The sequence below is a fragment of the Punica granatum genome, chromosome 8 (genome assembly GCF_007655135.1).
Source record: "Punica granatum isolate Tunisia-2019 chromosome 8, ASM765513v2, whole genome shotgun sequence".
In the NCBI taxonomy this organism is placed as follows: domain Eukaryota; kingdom Viridiplantae; phylum Streptophyta; class Magnoliopsida; order Myrtales; family Lythraceae; genus Punica; species Punica granatum.
The window spans coordinates 18,168,427-18,188,294 of NC_045134.1; the positions used below are offsets into that span (position 1 = coordinate 18,168,427).

The following is a 19,868-nucleotide window of genomic DNA, read 5'->3' on the forward strand; positions in this document are numbered from 1 at the left end:
ACAACATGGTGATATTTGTAGTTTGGTTCATTCGGTATGCTCAATTTCTTTTCGGTAGTGCAGTATGCTCAATTTCAAGTATGTAAATTACTTACTGTTATTTTTTTGTTTATATATATATATATATATATATAATGTCCATAAACATATTAAGAAGTAGAAAAATGATAAAAAGATATATGAAAAATCACATGGATGGAATCAATAAAAATCTTTTTAGTTCGAACGAAGATAAATGCGGCCAGCTATACAACAACCACTTTCTCAATGAGGAGGTTATTTATACTCCCACATATATATATATATATATATATATATTTCACCGTGAAAGTAATACAATAATTAATATGGATTGATTTAGGTAGTTTTACATTGTTATTTTTCTTACTAACGTCTCGAATTCGAGAGTATTGTAAATGGAAAAAAATTATCACTAAAAAAGTTTTATCTTTTAATGAATCGATCGAACTCGAATCCGAATTAAAATTGATCTATTGAATTTCGGATACCTAGAGAACTAAAAAAAAAAGTAATAATAACAAATCATCGTTTGGAATGCAGAGAAGTAGTAGGCCTATTGGTTTTGACCTTGATAGATGGCCCTGTCACGACTCACGAGGTAAAACTTTCACTTAAATCTACTTCCTTTAAAAGTATTTAAATCTCATTGGAGCTCCAATTATTTGCTGTATGAATTGATTTGATGTAATGCAGTTCTTATATCAATGTAACCGACCGGTTATGATCTTTAAAATGACAATGTCTATGGCTTGATTGATCAAATTGGCATCTTATTCTCTGAGCAGAAAGATTATGCTTTCTAATACCTATTCAGCCATATGATTGACGTAGCATACTGTAATTGATTCACTGGCTATAATGACCCAGTATCTATGTAATCCAGATTATTTAGAATCAAGGCATACATATGAACCTCGCGGTCTACCTTGGCTAGCGATCTGGATTAGTTCATGGAAAAACATATTTGGAAATATTTTTCTGTATCGAATGACAAACCGAATGATAAGATTGGAAAATAGGATTGATGATCAAATCAAGTTATGTATTTGTAATTCACTCATGTATTGGTAATTTTGTATATATCTATTCCCTTATTATGTACCTCTTGCACCGTCGGAAAAGCTTAATTGAATATAGAATAAATTAAATAAAGGGAGCAAGCAAATGCAACTGGAGATAGCTAGATTGATGAAAATTGAAAAGTATCCATAATTTCGAATGATATGAAAGTGAAAGGGTCTAATGGACGACAAAGTATCCATCACATGATGAGAACTTGACATGAATTTGATATGATTAACGTGTCCATAGACCTTCCTCCTATTGCCCTGATGAAACGGCTGCCTTCTAGAAGAAGCATTGATAGGCTATGGCCCGGCTACGTTGCTAGTTGATCCGCACAGCGACTAGTGCCTACAGATTGATCGATGACTTCGTCCCAATATCACATTGGTGTATCATGATTAAGCATATGTTGGCACGAGAAAGCGTGCCTCATGCTCATGATTATAGATACAAACTTAACTAGCTATACATATTGAAATAACAGCTTACTATATATAAATGCTAGAAGCATGCCCGTGCTATGGATGGGTGATTAAATTTAATAATTGGATTATAAATAAAAATAAAAATAAAAATACATAGTTAAAAATATAAATTTTATTTTTCGTTGAAGTCCAATCAACTTGCCGGATTCAAGAACGTTTGAATGATGTCATATTTTTGTAGTTAAGATAGTTTAATAAATATAACTTGCAAAAGAAATTTAAAAATGAAAATAGGGAAAGAGCAAAAATAGGGTTAATTGTTTTTTTAGGTTGGGAGGGGAGAAAGTGGGTGAGTGAGAGAGTAAAGATAAAGGCTGAAGTGGGTAGTTATTTAAATAAATTATGACTGTAATCTTAACCTGATGATTATTATTATTAACTGAAGTTATTTTAGTAAGGGTATTTTCGGAAAGTGAAAGTGAGATAAAAAGAATTTTTCGGACTTTATAATTGTAATAAAGATTTAGACATACTATTGCTCTTAATTCACGGTTGTTAAAGTGAATGTAATAATATTCATAGAGTGAAATATAATTATACTTATTCCATATAAAAATTTTGCTTTTATTGCACTTGTAAATATTAGGGGTGTAAGGAAAAATCCGAAGAACCGAACTACCCTAACCAAAAAAACTAAATCCGAGAAACTTAAAAGTCTTTTTGGGAAGTATTTAAGGGTATGAAAAATCCATCCTAAAAAAATGGGAACGTGACTGGTATACCGGCAATATACCCAAATCCACCCAGAAATTCATACACATTCCCACTAAAATCATTGATAGATTGTCCAATCTTTTGAAAAAGAATTATGTTTTATTGTTATTATACATCTTAGGTCATTTGTATTAAAAACAAAAGGAAACTATCAATCTTTTCTTTGAGATTCTTGATCGTTTTTGAAGCTTTTTCAATTGTTCTCCGGTAATTTTTCCACTTTCAATCCCTGAAAAAGTCAAACCGAAAAAACCGATCGTATAAAAGGACTCAAACATCTTAGCCTGCTCGTTAAACCCGTCAATCTCCAACATCCATCCGATTATCGAAACTCGAACTTCCGCCGGCACATAATGGCAGAAGACCAACCCCAATCGGCAAAACCCGAGACGACCCAAGACCCAGCAGATGAGCTGCTGCTGCCCATCTCGCTGTCCGACGTAACGCTACGGCCTCTAACGCTCGACGATGTCGATGACATGATGGTGTGGGCCAGTGACGGCAAGGTTGCAAGATTCTGCAGGTGGGAACCGTACCAATCCCTGGACGCTTTGGCCGACTACATCAGAAACGTGGTCCTACCTCACCCATGTTTCCGGGCAATCTGCCTACGGTGCAGGCCGATAGGGGAGATATCGGTGACTGAGAATACGGGCGGTGACCGATGCCGGGGGCAGCTGGGGTATGTGCTGGTGTCCCGGTATTGGGGCAAGGGGATCGTCACCAAGGCCGTGGAGTTGGCGGTGGCGTTGGTCTTCCGAGAGCGGCCAGAGCTGGAGAGGGCGGAGGCACTGGTGGACGTGGACAACGTGGCGTCGCAGAGGGTGCTGGCGAAGGCTGGGTTCACCCGGGAGGGCGTGCTCAGGAAGAATTGTGTGCTCAAGGGCAGGACCCGCGACATGGTGATGTTCAGCCTCTTATCCACTGAGCAACTCCAACAACTGTTGCATTGCCATTGGGTATTGTAAACGACATACATATAGATGTATATATATTTGGCATTTCCATATCCTTCAATGAATGATAAGATAAAGTCAAGATCACATGTCTGACGTGCCATAAACTTTTACAAGGAGAGCAATATGACCGGTTGACCTCGGATTTTTCCCGAGTTTCTCCAGTCTTTTGCGATATGTAAAGTGTAGCTGTGTCAGTAAAATTATATGTGCCTCAGTCTCCCAGTTCTGGTCTTAAGGGGATTGGTTCATTAAGTACTGGCCAGACAACATTGACAATATGTAATTGCTTGAAGATTACACTATCCTACAGTTACTCGAGAACAGGAAGAATATTATTCTGCATCTCAGAAATACTGAAAGTTTTCGATGTGTTGTCTTGCTACATCCTGAATGGTTGAAGATTCAGTGCCCGGCAAACATTTACAGAAGGTTGAGTAATGCTCTCAATCTTTGATTCAAGCTCTCCCCAGGAAGCTTTATCATGATTATGGTCTTAATACTGTAAAAACCTGTTGGAATCTCAGCATGATAGGGTTGGGCTGAGTTGAGCTGAGTTTGAGGCAACGTTTGATTCTTTCAACTAACAAAATGATTTCTGATCCTGTCTGAAGGGGGCTTTTATTTCTTTATCTTGTCCATCTTTGTCCAATGATTTTTTCTGTTCAGGCGTACGGTTGGTGATCTGTACTCCCTGATATGTATGATAATGAGAAGGTGCGTCTTTATATCGGCATTGTTCTTCTATTGATACATTATTTCTGTGTTACTTTTGCCTCAGTTGCTGTCAAACCTCTTGTGTAGAACTCATGTTGCATAATATGTATTCAGACAACCATAGATAAAATTTTATTAAGCAATGGGAAGAGAAGAGATTCTCTTCAGCAATACAATTCGGTGTATGTATCAGCCCTCGAGGGGCTAACCAAAAATTGTACAAAATCAACAACTCTTGTGAAAAGGTTCAAAACTCAAACTAACTATAAACATAAACATATCTGTTGGTGTGCAAGTGTGCAATCTTAGTAGGTCGACCAGGTGGAGCCATATGAAGCAGCAAAGAGCAGGACGAAGAAGAGTGGACCAGAGAGCCTTATGGATGTTCCTTCTGACGAGCCGTCTCCTTCTGTTGATGGTACAGTATTCGATCCAGTTCCTATACATAGAAACGCTGTCATTAGTGACAGAAGCTGTATGGTTTCTATATTGAGTTTCTTAATTTCACTATGGATAGTAAAAGGTTGCTCTGAGTTTTGAGTAGTAGTAAAGGGTGGGAACAGTTAGAGCAGTATGCTCTGTACCTGAAGGAACTGTGGGAGGAGTTTGAGTAGGAGAACCGGTCGGAGAAGCAGCTGTTCGTCCAAAGACACGACTTTAGTCAGAAAGCAGTAAAAAGGACGAGGAATAAATACTGCATGATATAAAATGCTATATGATAAATTATACTCTAATTCTAAGCTTCACGGGGCAGAATGGCAGGACGTGACCTATTGGGAAAGCTAATTTGAAATTCTCCCTTTCAGTCAATTCACTCACGATTGCAGAGGCTGACAGATGGGTCTGAACATTGCAGGCGCCAGGAAGGGCCATGGCCTGGGTCTGATTAATGGTGATGCCGAGGGAGGAGGCGCCCCCATTGAGGACCTGGCAGGGGCACTGGGGCTGCGATCGGACGATGCTGTCAAGCTGTGAGCAGCAGTTGGAGGATGGGGTGGACGAGTTTCCACTGATGTAGTTGAGGCACGGGAACATGCTGATGAGCACGTTGGTACAGTCCGAGCTCGACTGTGCTGCCGCACCAGCCCAGAGGGTAGCTGCTGCCACAACCAGGACGGCAACGAGGCCAATCTTCATTCTCCTTCCGGCCATTTCAGGGGGCTTAGTGCTGTAAGTTTGCTTAACTGACAAGGAATGAAGTATTTGGATTCGGAGTTGTTTGTTTTCCTGCAACCGTGGAGTGTGGGGAGGAAGAGCGGGGAGTTCGGGCTCTTAAGTAGCCGAGACGGTGGAAGAAGTGACAAAAGGTCATATTCTATGGGCGATCAAACGTCTGTTGAGTTGGTTTTTGCTGGTGAGCTACCTTTGCACATCTATCTATCTAATTGACGAATCTGTTTAAAGTGAAAGAGGATTTGCTTTGTGGTTCATTGGGCTGTTTCAAAAGCGGAGAATTTTTGTGGAGCCTGCAGTGGGAACGCAAAGAAGCAAACAGCAGGGTTCAATTGGACGTGTCCATGTCTCTCTTCGGAGCTTTCCCTGTTGCCGTTCTTTTCCCTTTTTCTTTCTGTGGTTTATTTCGGCGAACGAATAAAATTGAGTTCTTATGGAAGGAGATATGGCTGGAGAATCAGATTCAAATGTGTATCTTTCATTATAACGATCATGATGTCTTGGACTCAGTATAGTCGAGTTCGAATATTTCTGGACAACCATGAAAAGTAAATCCTGTTTATGTGCTTGAGGCTGGATTGTTCCAACAGCAGCAAATACATTTCTAATGATAGAATTAGTTGGACACTTTTCAATATTTTATGGGGCCCGAGTCATCAATTTGAAATGAATTTATTAGCTCTTATGAGTTAAGATTAATTGCATTTTTATTTTGTTTTAGTAGAATTTATGAGTTTTCAAGTATTATTTCGTATTTTTGCCTTATCTTTGAAGAAATCATTTGACTTGACATATCTATACTATCTGGTTGACTCGGAAAAAAAATTACGGTAAACGGTAGTATATGCCGCTTGATTTTAATTGATAAATCCCGTATGTACATGTATTTTGCTAATTCTTGAGCAAAAAATAAAAAATAAAAGAGAAAATAATATCACATATCCCAACCTTTTCAGATTTTCTTAGATCCATCCCGTACTCTTAAAATTATCTAAAAAGGTCTAATGTTTTTTATTTTGTTGCCATCTATCCTGCTGTTACATTTTTCATTTAGAGTTGACCGAAAAGCTGACTCAGCTCCGTTAACTCGTGACTGTGCCTACATGGAAAAAAAGACGTGGAAAAAAAGTGGGCTATCTTTGCCCATCTCTCCCGTTCTCTTCTCTTTCACTTTCCACCATGCCAAACTTTCCCAAATTCTCTCCGATCGGAAGCAAATCTTCGAGATTGAACGTGGCGTCGACGATTACGATTGTTGAAGAAAGTCTTTGGATTGTTTTTTCTTTTTCCGAAACAGAACGCTGAGGTATACCCTCTGAAATCCCCTCCCGATTGAATCTGTTCTGTTGACAATTACGATTGTTGAATCCCGTCTTTGGATTTTTTTTTTCAAAATAGAATGCTGAGGGATACCCTTTGAAATCCCCTCCCGATCAAATCCACGAGCGGTCGTAGTACCAGAAGATCCCCGTCCTTGAAGTTGAGGTTAGGGATTTTAAGCAGCAGGAATTTAGTTGCTTGCACTTTCCGGAGGTGGTCGCACAGTAACAGCAGCCACTCTCGAAGCATGTCATCGTAATCTGGTTCCATCGAAAAAAAAAATTGTAAAATCCCCACCACTGTTTTGCTTACTTTGTTTAATATTGTATGAACGATTATGAATGCGATGATTCAATATTATTTTGCCTATTTTCCTTTGAAAATGAATCTTGCCACTCTGTTCTTCCGAAATTCGCACCTTTAAATTGAGATCTTATCAAGCTTTGGCTGAATATGCTATCGGTCTTCATCCTAATACTGATGCAGATTCTTCTACGTCATCCATATTCTAGCAGTATAGCTGATCTCAGTTTTCCGAGCTTGATAGATTAATGCCATTGTCTTAGCAGCTTAGTTATGGGAATTCAAGGAAGAACTTTCCATATAGTACACACAACACAAAAGACAGAGGGCAAAAACTTCAGGTCTAATAAGTCTTTGACACATATTACGTAGTTATGTCAAGCTTCACATTTTTAACGGATGCTTGGTTTATTGCACTTGCAGAAAAGAAAGGAGGGCCAAATGTTCAGGCTCAAATTTTCAGAGAATTGTCACAAGCAAAGAAATGGGTTGGAGTATTTACTGGGGAAAGTGGAAGGAGCTATGTTTGTGTATGTCACTATAACAACGTTACTTATAATATTCATTTGAAAGATATTCGAAACCTTGTATGTGTTGCTTCAGGTACCAGATCAACCATTCTGAATGAGTTACATGGGAAGGCTTGGAGGGCAATTTATTAGTCCATGCCAAAGCGAGGAATCTCATATGCATCAACCAACTCCTAGGAATGAGCAGCAACAACGGCAGCTTCAGCAAAGTTATGTGCAGATGCATGAGCAGAGTTCCTTGGATAGGAATGAGCAGCAATGAACAACATCAGTGGAGGCCCTTGATGTGAAAATGAATGGGTTATGTTCTTGATGTGAAATTGGATGGGTTATGTTTATATCACATCTACTAGGCCTAGATCATGTGTTTTAAATGTGCGTTCTGAGTAAGAGCTTCATATGTGTGTTGATATGTATCCTGAGGAAATAGAACTTCTCCCGGTAGTATGGATGTATCGACTTTGAAACTTGAATGCATTCAATTACTTGAAGTTCAGAGGAATCTTCATAAGCTGTGATTGGTAAATTGGATTTGGAGAAAGGAATGACTCCGGGGCAGGAGATACTGTCATTGTTGGAGAAAACTGCTTTCGAGGTTTAATCTTCAGAAAATGAGAAATCATGAAAAGGGAATGACATGGAAAAGTATTCAACAATTAATGTGTTTTCGAGTTTGATCTTCAGAAAACTTATAGGGAGCGGAACCTAATGGTCCCTTCCGAACATCGACAACATGTGTTAGTGTTATGTCCTTTTTATGCGACTCTGTCACGGCAATTAAGGATTTGAGTCAACGGGCGATGCATGACATAATGCTAAAGATGCAAACTCAGATCATTCGTCTTCTTCTCTATTCCGGTGCCAATTTCTGTTCTTTTGCGTAATGCTATGGTCGGAAAACAAGAATGAAGTCTTTGACTGTATAGATTATGCTGTGATTCCTATGATTTGTCTTAACCGAAATTGATGGTAGTGAAACAGTCAATGACCGACAGATCAAAGAAGATATTCAACAGACCTTATATTTCATTACAAATAATGGAGTCAACTCCGTACGGAGTAAAGCTTATAGGTGATATTATTGCATTTACCCTTCTCCATGGCCTCTTCCTACTTGCCAATACAGAACTTACACCCCAACCACATCCCAAACAAAATTTCAATCATAATACATATGCAAATTACAGAAACAACTACGCAAGAATTACTATTATCTCAGTGCTTTAACTCCTCTTTCAATTCCTTAATCTTAAATTTCATATAATTCATTTCTCATTCAGATGAATAAACTTCTTCTTCAACAATTTCTGAAATCGATTTCCTCTGAGAAACTTCAAATGGATGGTCAATCCACCTAAAATACCCACACCCTCCATTGTCCCGGTACCTTGGGCATCCAACAAACTTTTTACCTGGGTTGTTAGCTGTGAGTGATGTCTTCTGTTGGACTTGCAATCCGCAGCTGCAAAGGGCCGCATTGCTCCCAGAAATGGTTGAAGATTCCTTTGAACCAGATGTCTTCACTCTTCGATGCTTTCCTCTAGAAGCTCGCTCTCCTATTCCACATCCAATGACGGCTTCTATGCCAGTCAATTTCTAACTCAGCTCACTCCCTCGATCCAACAATCAGTCAAGAGCACAAAATTTCCATCAAGAGGCCTGTATGGCTGTGAAAACCAAAAGTATTGCTCCGGTTATGAAACTTCATAATAGGTTGCTTTTCTGGGTTTTTAACTCTTTCAAGATTATAACGCAAAGAGAAATTTATCAAAAGTTGGGAATTTTCCCCCTACCAAAAGGTAAATTACAAACAAACAACTGAGAAGCAACTAGAGAAGAACTCACCATGGAAACACAGAACGATGCGAGCTTCTTTTTCCTAAAACAAAACAGATCAATCCCAGGGAAACTCCGAGTACAGGCCTTCCAAAGGCCTTCTTTGTGTTATAACCTCAACTTCAAGGACGGTGATCTTCTGGTACATATGCATAGGAGAGGTTCATCCTTCCCAAAATCAAACGGGGCCCATAAACGATAACATCCCGTGAATTATATCCTAAGCTGCTAAAACAATTGCATTAATCTATCAAGCTCGGAAAATTGAGATCAGTTATACTGCTAGAATATGGATGACATAGAAGAATCTGCATCAATATTAGGATGAAGACCGATAGCATATTCAGCCAAAGCTTGATAAGATCTCAATTTAAAAGTGCGAATTTCGGAAGAATAGAGTGGCAAGATTCATTTTCAAAGGAAAACAGGCAAAATAATATTGAATCATCGCATTCATAATCGGTCATACAATATTAAACAAAGTAAGCAGTACAGCGGAGGGGATTTTACAATTTTTTTTTTCGGTGGAACCTGATTACGACGACATGCTTCGGGAGTGGCTGCTGTTACTGTGCGACCACCTCCGGAAAGTGCAAGCAACTAAATTCCTGCTGCTCAAAATCCCTAACCTCAACTTCAAGGACAGTGATCTTCTGGTACTACAACTGCTTGTGGATTCGATCGGGAGGGGATTTCAAAGGGTATCCCTCAGCATTCTGTTTCGGGAAAAAAAAATCCAAAGACTTCCTTCAACAATCGTAATCGTCGACGCCACGTTCAATCTCAAAGATTTGCTTCCGATCAGAGAGAATTCGAAAACCTAATTTCTGGGTTTATGGAGAGACAGAGAATTTGGGAAAGTTTGGCACGGTGGAAAGTGAAAGAGAAGAGAACGGGAGAGATGCGCAAAGACGGCCCACTTTTTTTCCACGTCTTTTTTTTTCCACATAGGGACAATCACGACTTAATGGAGCCGAGTCAGCTTTCCGGTCTACTCTAAACGAAAAATGTAATAGTAGGATAGATGGCAAATAAGATAGAAACGTTAGGCCTTTTTAGATAATTTTAAGAGTATGGGATAGATCTAAGAAAATTTAAAAAGATTGGAATATATGAGATAATTTTCTCAAAATAAAAATATAAACTTCAAAATTGACTCGCATTGATCAAATATAGCAAGTTGGGCCTACATATTCTTAGGCATTCCCGATCTCATGATAGTATTCACCCAATCATCAAGTTGAACACTCAATTCACTTGCACATCTGATTTACACTCAAATGTGTAAATGTAATGCAAAACATACTTAGTGCATGATTATAAGATATTTGCTTACTCATTCCCCTTTCGACTAATGGAGAAAAAAATGATGCTTACATCAAAAGGATTTATCTCTGGATTAGGATTTTTTTAATTGAAAAATTTTGTACCACATACACATAGCTCTTGCCCTAGAATAAATTTGGAGAGATTTGGCACTATATGAAGCAATAGACGAAGTTGACTAGACGTTTCATGATAAGCGAAACATATATGATCGTGCTATGCCACATATAAAACTTTTGTGTTCGGAGAATTGTGCAGGAGATCCAAAGACGTCATGCACAAAGCTTCTTTTATACTTTTGCCTCAGGAGAATTGCAGAGGAGTTCGTTCTTGAAACTTCACACCCAAAATTCTTGCCTTCGGAATACTGCGGGGAGACCGAAACTGAAATTACATGACTCAACCCTCAACCATCCATACATAGAACTCTTCTTACCTTGGGCAAACCGTGGAGGAGATCCGGAGAAGTCTTGCATAGAGCTCCTTTTCTTTCTTTTGCGTAGGAAGATGTGTGGAGGTGTACTAGAATCGTCTGGCATTACGAGGACTGTGGAGACTCTGAAACTGAAATCAGGTGACTTAGTCCTCGACCATCCAACCACTACACCAAGTTACTCCATAAAGGCCTTTCCATTCGAATGATGCATGAATAATGATCCATTGCCTTAATCATCATTAAATTAAGAGGAGGAAAAAAATTGAAGGATATGACCTTGAAAATTCACAGTAACATAGACCTTCTCTAAAATAACATACAAATCATGGTAGGCGATCAAATGTGCTCAAGTATTCAGGGATCACTAACTAATAGATATTGAGATGGCAAGAAAATTTTGTCCCGACCCGATCTAGGAGTTCATTGTCGATATATCACATAGGCCAAGCTCGATTTCTAGGGTAGGTGCTGGAAGCGTGAGCGCAACCGCGGCGGTGAACGCCTCGTTCTTTTATGCTTCAACAGTCGATAGAGCATGGATGACACGGTGAGCCCTCGCCCTCCATAATTGGTAAGTGAAATTTACTAAGCTGTCAATAGAAGATTTACTGTGATACTGTTGCAGAAATCTTGGAGTTCACATACCAAAATCGTAAAAAAGGGAAAATAAAGAGAAATGTAAATTTTTTGGGTGAATGAAATAATGAAAGTTCGAAGGGAGAATACGGAAAGGAAATCGCTGATGTAAGAAATCTGCAAGAAAGCTTCAATAACTAAAGCATCCTTAACAAAATCCCAATAGAAACAAATATCTTTATATCAAGATATTCATAACTTTTTGGTGATGATAACTTGAGTTTGGCTCTCACCTTTTATTTCATGATACTACCATGTTTTATATTTTCTATCACATGCTCATTTTCATGCATTTATTCCGAAGTCTTTTTCTCTAGAAAAGAGTTACTTTTAATCCTCAATCTTACATAACTTTTTCAATTTTATCGTAAACCTTTTTTTTTCGTTCAACTTTTTGTTGAACTTTGCACATTTTGTTCACTTCAGTCATGCCATTCAATTTTCCATCCAAAAATCAATTTTCTGTCTAAAGTATTTCCAAAAATAATGAACAATTTTAGATCATTTTTTTTAATGAGTGAAGAAAAAATCGGAAAAGAAAGGGAGAAGGGGAGGGGGCGACGGGAGAGGGAGGCTTGCAAGCATTCTTTTATTAGTGTATGTACCTTTTATTTAACTTTCTTTTTTCTCCCTTGCCTCATGGTTCCGAATCTCTCCTAATTTCTTTTCTCTCTCTCTAATCTCACAATTTCTTTTTTTTTCTTAACTAAATTTCAGTATTTAATATTTTAATTAATGAGACCTTTTTAAAGGGCTTTAAAACCTGCAGCAGAAAATTATTATAAATAATTATAATTTTTAGAAATTTTAAAACAGCAAAATTCACTACTTACCTTCACCATCACTTGTACTGAAGAATGCTTGAAATGGAGATTTCAGGCCTTCATCTTCCAACAAGAAGGAAGGATGCACGGTAGCAGATCCTCCAAGGTGATTTATCAGTCGCAAAACTACCTGCCATTGATTTCAAAGAAAAAAATATTTATCATCACCCCAGTAAGAAAACTTTGTGATACAGCTGCAGTTAAATGGCCAAAGGGCGGCATTGCTGAAAACCTTGGAACTAGATGGGTGCTTATCGCCCAATGCTATCAACAATTGAGGAAGTTCTCTTATCCATGTGATCTGATGATCCAGAATTGCTGGGTCAATTGGGTCAAGGAATGTTTCTGTTCCCTATCAACCATGGCAGAAGATAAGTTCACATGATCAAAGAGAGAACCTTCAACAAGCAAACTATAAAAGGAATAAAGGAGAACTCACATGAATTAGCATTTTCTCGAGGATGGAGATGAATGCGAATTTCAGCTTAGACTCGGGACTGCAATCCATAAAAGCCTGTGTAAATGCCTGGAATCATAAGGATTCATCAAACCTGTCACTGTAGCCTTCTTTTTCGAATAGTCTCATGGAATCTGTACAATTGAATTGCAAAGTAAACCAAAATCTGGAAACCTAAGCAGAGAATAAAATATCTACAATGGGAAGGCAATCTAAATCATTAGGGAATCTCTAGAGCGAAGTTCCTAGCAACCTGAAGAAGAGAATACTTCCAATCGTCTGAGATGTGCTGTGAGAGTAGCTTTGGGATATATGGAAAGAATGAAAGCAACTGCTTCTCTCGAATTGCTGCACGAACCCACTTGATGTGCTTCAGATCAGATTGCAGCCCAACATGTATTCGATATTTCAAGACCAGATACGCATTCTAGAAGATTCCGAAACAAGAATTTGTCTTAATTAGATATTAAGTTTCCTATATTACTATAATATAATTTCTCTTAATTAGATATTACTTCCTATATTAGTTTGAGTCAGCAGTCTTAAGTTTCTTATTTCAGCTTATACCTTATTCTATTTTAGGAAAGTAATCTAGAGGAGATTAGATATCAGTTTCCTATTCTATAGTCAAGGGGGTGTCTTCCCTCTATATAAATATGCACCTATTGTAAGAGAAGATAACAGACTATGATTTAGATAGAGGACCCTTCACACGGGCATGTGGAAGCATTCCAGAATGACAGGGTATGGCATGAAGTCGAGCATTGGGACATGCACGTGCTAGCTGGACCAAGAAAAAGAGCACGAGTCAAGCGAATCGAACTAGCCATGCAAAGAATGTTATTGCATGTCCATGGAGGAGTAGTCGAGCTCTTGGGCGGGCTGCATGTAGAACATGAAGCCACGACCGTTCATATTCTAGAAATCTATTTAGAAGATGATCCCAGTTTAAAAGGCTGAATTCAGTTGCTTTTTAATTACTTGAGCTTATTTCATTTTGGGCTCATTACACTTAGGATTTATTTTAGTCAAGCCCATTAGCCCATTTAGGTTATCAGCTAGTATCTCTCTATAAATAGGCATGTGGCCTCCCTAGAACAGATAGATCAATTTTCATTCAACTATGTGAGAGAGGTTTTCTCTGAGTTGTTCTTCAGCAACTTCGTCGATATTGTAAGTGTGATGACTTATGATTCCTAACATTTATAATATTGGTTTCTAGCTCTTTATAGCTAGCGGGTCAATATTCCATTTATAATATTGATTTGTGGCTCTTTATAGTCATCGGGTCAATATTCCCTATCTTTGAAACCTTCATTGGACGATCTCGGATTTGATCTCACTCTATTGTTGTTGGGTCTCGTGGCAGGTTCGTCGAGGTTCGCATCATTTGGTATCAGAGCTTTGGCTCCAATCCAGGTTTCACCTATCCTATTTCAGTCTTGTTATTGTTCTTGTCCTAGGGTTCGACAAATTGTTGAACGACTTATTGTTGTTTCGAAAATGTCTGAAAAACAAAAACAAAAACAAAAAAAGGAGAAAATTCGTCCAAAAAAATACATAGAAAGAAAAGGGGGAAAGAAAAAAAAGGAAAGAGCAATTGTTCGGGAAATCTTTACTTTTGAGATGATAGAAGCTTTCTTATATATATCTCTGCTAATCAAGTAAAGTAGGGAATTTAAAAAATTTCTTGTTATTTTCTTTCATATCTGCCACTATCCCTGAATTACCTTCCTTTATATATTCTTGTTTACTTTGATAGACCACTGGCATATAAGGTGCAGTTGGGAAATCTAACATTGTTTCCTTTCAATTGAATATTTTCTTATCATATTCCGTTCCTGTCTCTTAAAATCATTCATTCCTTTCATTTCGATACTTTCCATAAATCTCTTGTTTCCTTATTCCCACAAATCTTCCTTGTACATCTTAGTTATTTTGTTAACTTCATCTATCACATTATTTCCTTTCTCATTTAGGTTTGGATCCTAATTTGATTCAACTTTTTGAAATCAATGATTATAAGTGTTTTGGGCTAATAAACTGATTTTACTCTTGTAATTGAATTGCTTAGTTTCTTAGGAACTTTGAGGAGAAAATCTAAAGAGAAAAAAAAAGGCAAGAGTGGTGAGTATATCAGAGGGTAAAAGCCTAAAATTGAGTGAAACACGAGTGTTGAGTGACATTAATTTGAGTGCAAACACGTGAGCGAGTGGTTGTGAGGTCTATCTCTATTTTCTAAAGTTCCACTTGCAGATTTCATCATGCCACAAGAAAGCAGTTGAAATGATCACAATAACGGAGGAACTAATTACAACATGAGTATCCGAGATATGCAGCAACAATTTGAGCGCATGAATGTGATGGTCGATTTGATTTACGATCGGTTGGAAAGGCGAGATAAGCGGATTGAACAGTTGCTAGATGGCTATGACGAAGCTTCTGGTTCATCCTCTTGCAAATTGAAGTGGGGTTCTTCAACGAAGAAGGAAGAGAAAATAGCCTTGAAGCCAATAAAAAGAGAAACCCACAAACAAGTTTCAACCTAACGGCAAAGAGAATGGTCATATTGCTTCTCAATTCCTGGACAGCGATGGTCGGAATGCAACGCTATTGCCGCTTCCACCTAACCAAATGGAGGAAGAGCAACTTCAAATCAAACGGCCCATTAGCGAGAAAAGTGAGGAATTCAAGAACGTCTTTCTCGAGCAAATGCCTCCAAAAAAGTCACCAATCAAGTTAGTTATCATAGATTCGAGGACGAATCTTTTTGAAGAGAGGGGGAATGATATGATCCAGCTAGAGGACCCTTCGCACGGGCATGTGGAAGCATTCTAGAATGACGAGGTATGGCATGAAGTCGAGCATTGGAACATGCACGTGCTAGCTGGACCAAAAAAAAGAGCACGAGCCAAGCGAATCGAACTAGCCATGCAAAGGATGTTATTGCATGTCCATGGAGGAGTAGTCGAGCTCTTGGGCGGGTTGCATGTGGAACATGAAGCCACGATCGTTCATATCCTAGAAATCTATTTAGAAGATGATCTAAGTTCAAAAGGCTGAATTCAGTTGCTTTTCAATTACTTGGGCTTATTTCATTTTGGGCTCATTACACTTAGGATTTATTTTAATTATGCCCATTAGCCCATTTAGGTTATCAGCTAGTATCTCTCTATAAATAGGCATGTGGTCTCCCTAGAACAGACATATCAGTTTTCATTCAACTATGTGAGAGAGGTTTTCGCTGAGTTGTTCTTCAGTAACTTCGTCGATATTACAAGTGTGATGACTTGTGATTCCCAACATTTATAATATTGGTTTCTAGCTCTTTATAGCTAGCGGGTCAATATTCCATTTATAATATTGGTTTGTGGCTCTTTATAGTCATCGGGTCAATATTCCCTATCCTTGAAACCTTCATTGGACGATCCCGGGTTTGATCTCATTCTATTGTTGTTGGGTCTCGTGGCAGGTTTGTCGAGGTTCGCATCACCACTTTCCATCACTTTTATGCAAAATCATGGATTGCTTCTTTGTTCATGAAGACATCCAAATTAAAAAAACAGCAATGGAATATTTTGATGTCTATGTAGGCTATTAATGGGCTCCCCTCCCAACAAAATTTCACCGTGCTGCCTTTCAGATTTGTTTTATGCCAAAATTATGGTAACCGAACAATTTAACAAGTGGAAGGTCCCTCTTCTGAATGTCAGTTTCTTTTCGAGTGTGAGTTCCAAAACGAGAAGACAAAATTATCTCACAAATGGAAATGCTAGTTCATCCGAATCTTTTGTGAACATTTAGAATGAGTGAGCCAGAACCAGACCTTTTCAACCAACAACATCTCTATATACGGAAGATATTTATTTGTTAAAGCAGTGGAAAGGTCGATCCATTCTTCAAAGTTGAAAAATATTTCTGTTATCTCCGTATCCAAAAGGGAATGCTTCTCCTGATTCTGAAAAGAAAAGAAGAAAACAGAATGGCTTAGATGGGACATAATTTCAGCCATTGATTGATTTATAAAAAATAAAGATTCGCAAAACATTTAATCAAGTTCTGAGCATAACTTGCATCCTATATCTTCACAACAACTAGGTTTCCATTGGTAGTTAAAAGAATTCAGCGGTAGGGTTCAATTGAAGAATGCTAGTTTTGCCAACACATTGTTTCTTTAATTTTATGAAATATAATCACTTTGCCAAGTTCATTTTTCATTAAGTAGTGAAATCTGTTACATGGCAGAGCAGACATCGCTCTGTGACACAATATCATAATATTATATATGATCCAAAATAATCTTAAAGAACAGTGCCTTGCTCCAAAGTAAAGATTCATTCAGACGGATCTTCTACTGGCACCCATTAAGGCAGGCTCTCACTAGGAAAGTAGCTGCCAAAAATTAATAATTGCAAATCCAGGTTCAAATAGATGGAGTAGCAAGAAACACGAAGCCAGGGCACGTTGCAGAAATTCTGATATACTAATACAAGCCCGACATTGAAACATGCTGAAGATTACCATTAAAATTAAGTAGAATTTGTGGAGCATAGAAACCTGGGATTCTTTAGATGCAGGTCTTACCTTGGCTGAAAGTTAGTCAATTGAATGAAGGGGAAAATCAGCCAGTAGCTTCATCAATGCTGGTGATATAGTTTGATCCCAAATTACCATATCAGGCTGGGACCTGATTTCATCCATCTCAGACTGCGAATGACAATATTTATGTTCCTTCTGAAACTTCGTAATGAAAAACTTCAGAGCAAGATTTATGCTCTGAAGTATATACAGCTCAGTATCAAGTAACTGCAAGCCCACGGAATTCATGGAACGAAGAGAAGGTAAAAGCTCCAAGAGGTGAGTTATAAGGACTGGCACAAGGTCCTTCAATTTCCTGGTGACGAGAGAAAAATTTACAATAAAAACAACGCTGATCTCAGACAATGGTGTTACTAAAAAAGGCAAAATTGTGTGAAAATTGAGAACCAAAAACATCACAAAGGGCCATATTGGCACAGTTTACTATAGAGCATACCATCTATTTTGCCAAAAGAGGAGCTAAAGGAGAAATATGGAACAAGAAATAAAAGTACAACAACACAGAAGAAATGTAGTTACAACAGAAGATCCACAAATTGTTACTCATCTGAATATGTATCCACACTGTCAAAATTGTGATCGTTTCCGTATAAAGATGCCCGAAAAAAAAATGTATATATTGCCAATATTACAAATCCAACTTTGCAATTAGACATTTTAAGCATCAATTCCCTCTAATTCTCCAAACATTATCTCATGCGACTCATAGCAAAATTAAGTACAACTATGTCATATCTTGTACAAGTTATACAGCACACAACATTTCCAGGTCAAAAGCCTAGAAACTACTATGCACAATGAGCAAATAGGGCAAGATATTTCAGTTATAAGATATAGCAAATCCTTTAGGAAGCCAAAGGAAACATATATACATTCAAAATAATAATGCAGAAGTGATTCCATGATCCTCCAATAATTTAACATTCGTGTCCCATTTTCATTATCGCAAATGATATCAACCAGGTGGAAGGAAGCTTAGGGTAGTAACTGATCGAGTACTCTACATAGTAAGCAAAATGAGAGACCTAATGGAAGAAAAGAAATTCAACTATTATTAAAAGATCCATCACAACTATTACATGTGGGATAGTTTTACTACAAGGCAAGCTATTTCATATTCAAGAATACGATACAAAAAGAAGACTTATACCTCTTTGCAACCATGGAATATTACCAACTTAAGAAGCTCGTACAGTGTCTCTTTAGCCAAGCGATCTTCATCACCAATTCGTTGGCTCAATTTTTCTATCAGAGCAAATTTGTGAGCCTTCAGCTCTCCTGGATGCTTGAGGATTAATTCCTTTATGCCAGTTAATGCATCTTCACGGATAAGAGTTTCTTTATAAGTTACTCACTTGTATTAAACAACGTCAACAAATATCAAAATATGACTTGAAAATGGACAATGGAATGATGAATAAGCAACTGATTCAAGAAAGACCTAGCTGTAAACTCCCTACTTCAGATAATGTATTTTCCCGACTCTATCACTGAAGGTCAAATGCTGAAAGTTATTCGCTAGGTGCACCCATCCTTTCAAGTTCTCTTTCATGTTTGATGGGGGTTACTTCGGTTTGCCGTTATTCTTCTCATAAAAGAGCTAAGAATGGTGAATTAACAGAAGATGTTCACAATTGCTTTTCTTCAAAAAGTCATCACAGGAATACTCCTTTTTTATTTTCTACCTGTGATATTGATTAGCATCTCATATTAATTCATGAGGTTCGACATACTCTTTACATTCTGATGAAACAAATACCTCGACGAACTTTCGAATTGTAGTATGATGTTTGCTTAAGAAGATCATCCAAGATCAATCCTTTCTTGCTTGTAGCTAATCTTGCCTTTTATGTTGCCACACTTTGCTCAGGAAGAATGATTGCTGTACAGAAGAAAATTTAAGGATTTCATCAAATGCAATTTTGTTTCTCATATAATACATGAAAATAAATGTAAAACTAAACAATCCACCAAACAAGTAGAGGACAACTCCACCAAAGGCAGCAGAAAAGCGTTATAGCATGAGATACATAGCTTCCGATAGAAAGCACTCAAATTCGAAGACATGTCAAAGGCTGCAGTTACTGAATGAAGCAGAATGATCACAAATTTATCACCTTTAGATTTGATTTGAATGTTGGTGGCATTCTTGGGGGGCGGCAATTTCCTCCTGACTTTCCTCTTTATTTTCTGCAACTCACGCATCATTGTACAAAAGGTTTAGAGAGACAGCAACGTATAAAAAGCAACCAACCAACGGAGTGAGGTAAAGGAGCTAACTTTGAAGGCGACGCCATGCTTCTGCTGCTGCTTCTTTTTCTTCTTAGCTTTAGGACCCGTCATTTGTGAGCTGACTGCAGTTATTCATCAGACCAGAAACAAGACGCAATCAACCCAGAAGCCAAAAGGACAGGGCACGAGCACCGACCCATGTGAAATTTAACAGACGAAATTTCATCGAGAATGAGTG

General features: G+C 38.0%; 1 protein-coding gene, 1 long non-coding RNA gene and 1 pseudogene across 3 annotated transcripts; 1 reads left to right on the forward strand and 2 right to left on the reverse strand.

The window, feature by feature from the left end:
- The first annotated feature begins 2,483 nt into the window (after positions 1-2,483).
- Positions 2,484-5,771, forward strand: LOC116189079 (uncharacterized N-acetyltransferase p20-like). 2 transcript variants are annotated; one of them, XM_031518607.1, is made up of 3 exons: positions 2,484-4,376; positions 4,815-5,312; positions 5,431-5,771. In XM_031518607.1, exon 1 carries the CDS (start codon positions 2,639-2,641, stop codon positions 3,251-3,253), a length of 615 nt encoding a protein of 204 aa, XP_031374467.1. In that variant the 5' UTR covers positions 2,484-2,638; the 3' UTR covers positions 3,254-4,376; positions 4,815-5,312; positions 5,431-5,771. The 2 variants fall into 2 exon arrangements, with proteins under 2 accessions (XP_031374467.1, XP_031374466.1); XM_031518606.1 differs by having other exon boundaries at positions 4,815-5,771.
- Positions 4,068-5,139, reverse strand: LOC116189080 (annotated as a pseudogene).
- Positions 5,772-18,598: 12,827 nt separating the features above from the next.
- LOC116189609 lies at positions 18,599-19,603 on the reverse strand. The gene is made up of 3 exons (XR_004152433.1): positions 19,516-19,603; positions 19,158-19,280; positions 18,599-18,718 (listed from the first exon to the last, which is right to left on the reverse strand). It is a non-coding gene; the product is annotated as an uncharacterized LOC116189609 (long non-coding RNA).
- Positions 19,604-19,868: the final 265 nt, after the last annotated feature.

What these genes read in the sequence shown, in the direction of transcription:
- LOC116189079 (XM_031518606.1), top strand. Translation starts at nt 2,639, where the DNA reads ATGGCAGAAGACCAACCCCAATCGGCAAAACCCGAGACGACCCAAGAC.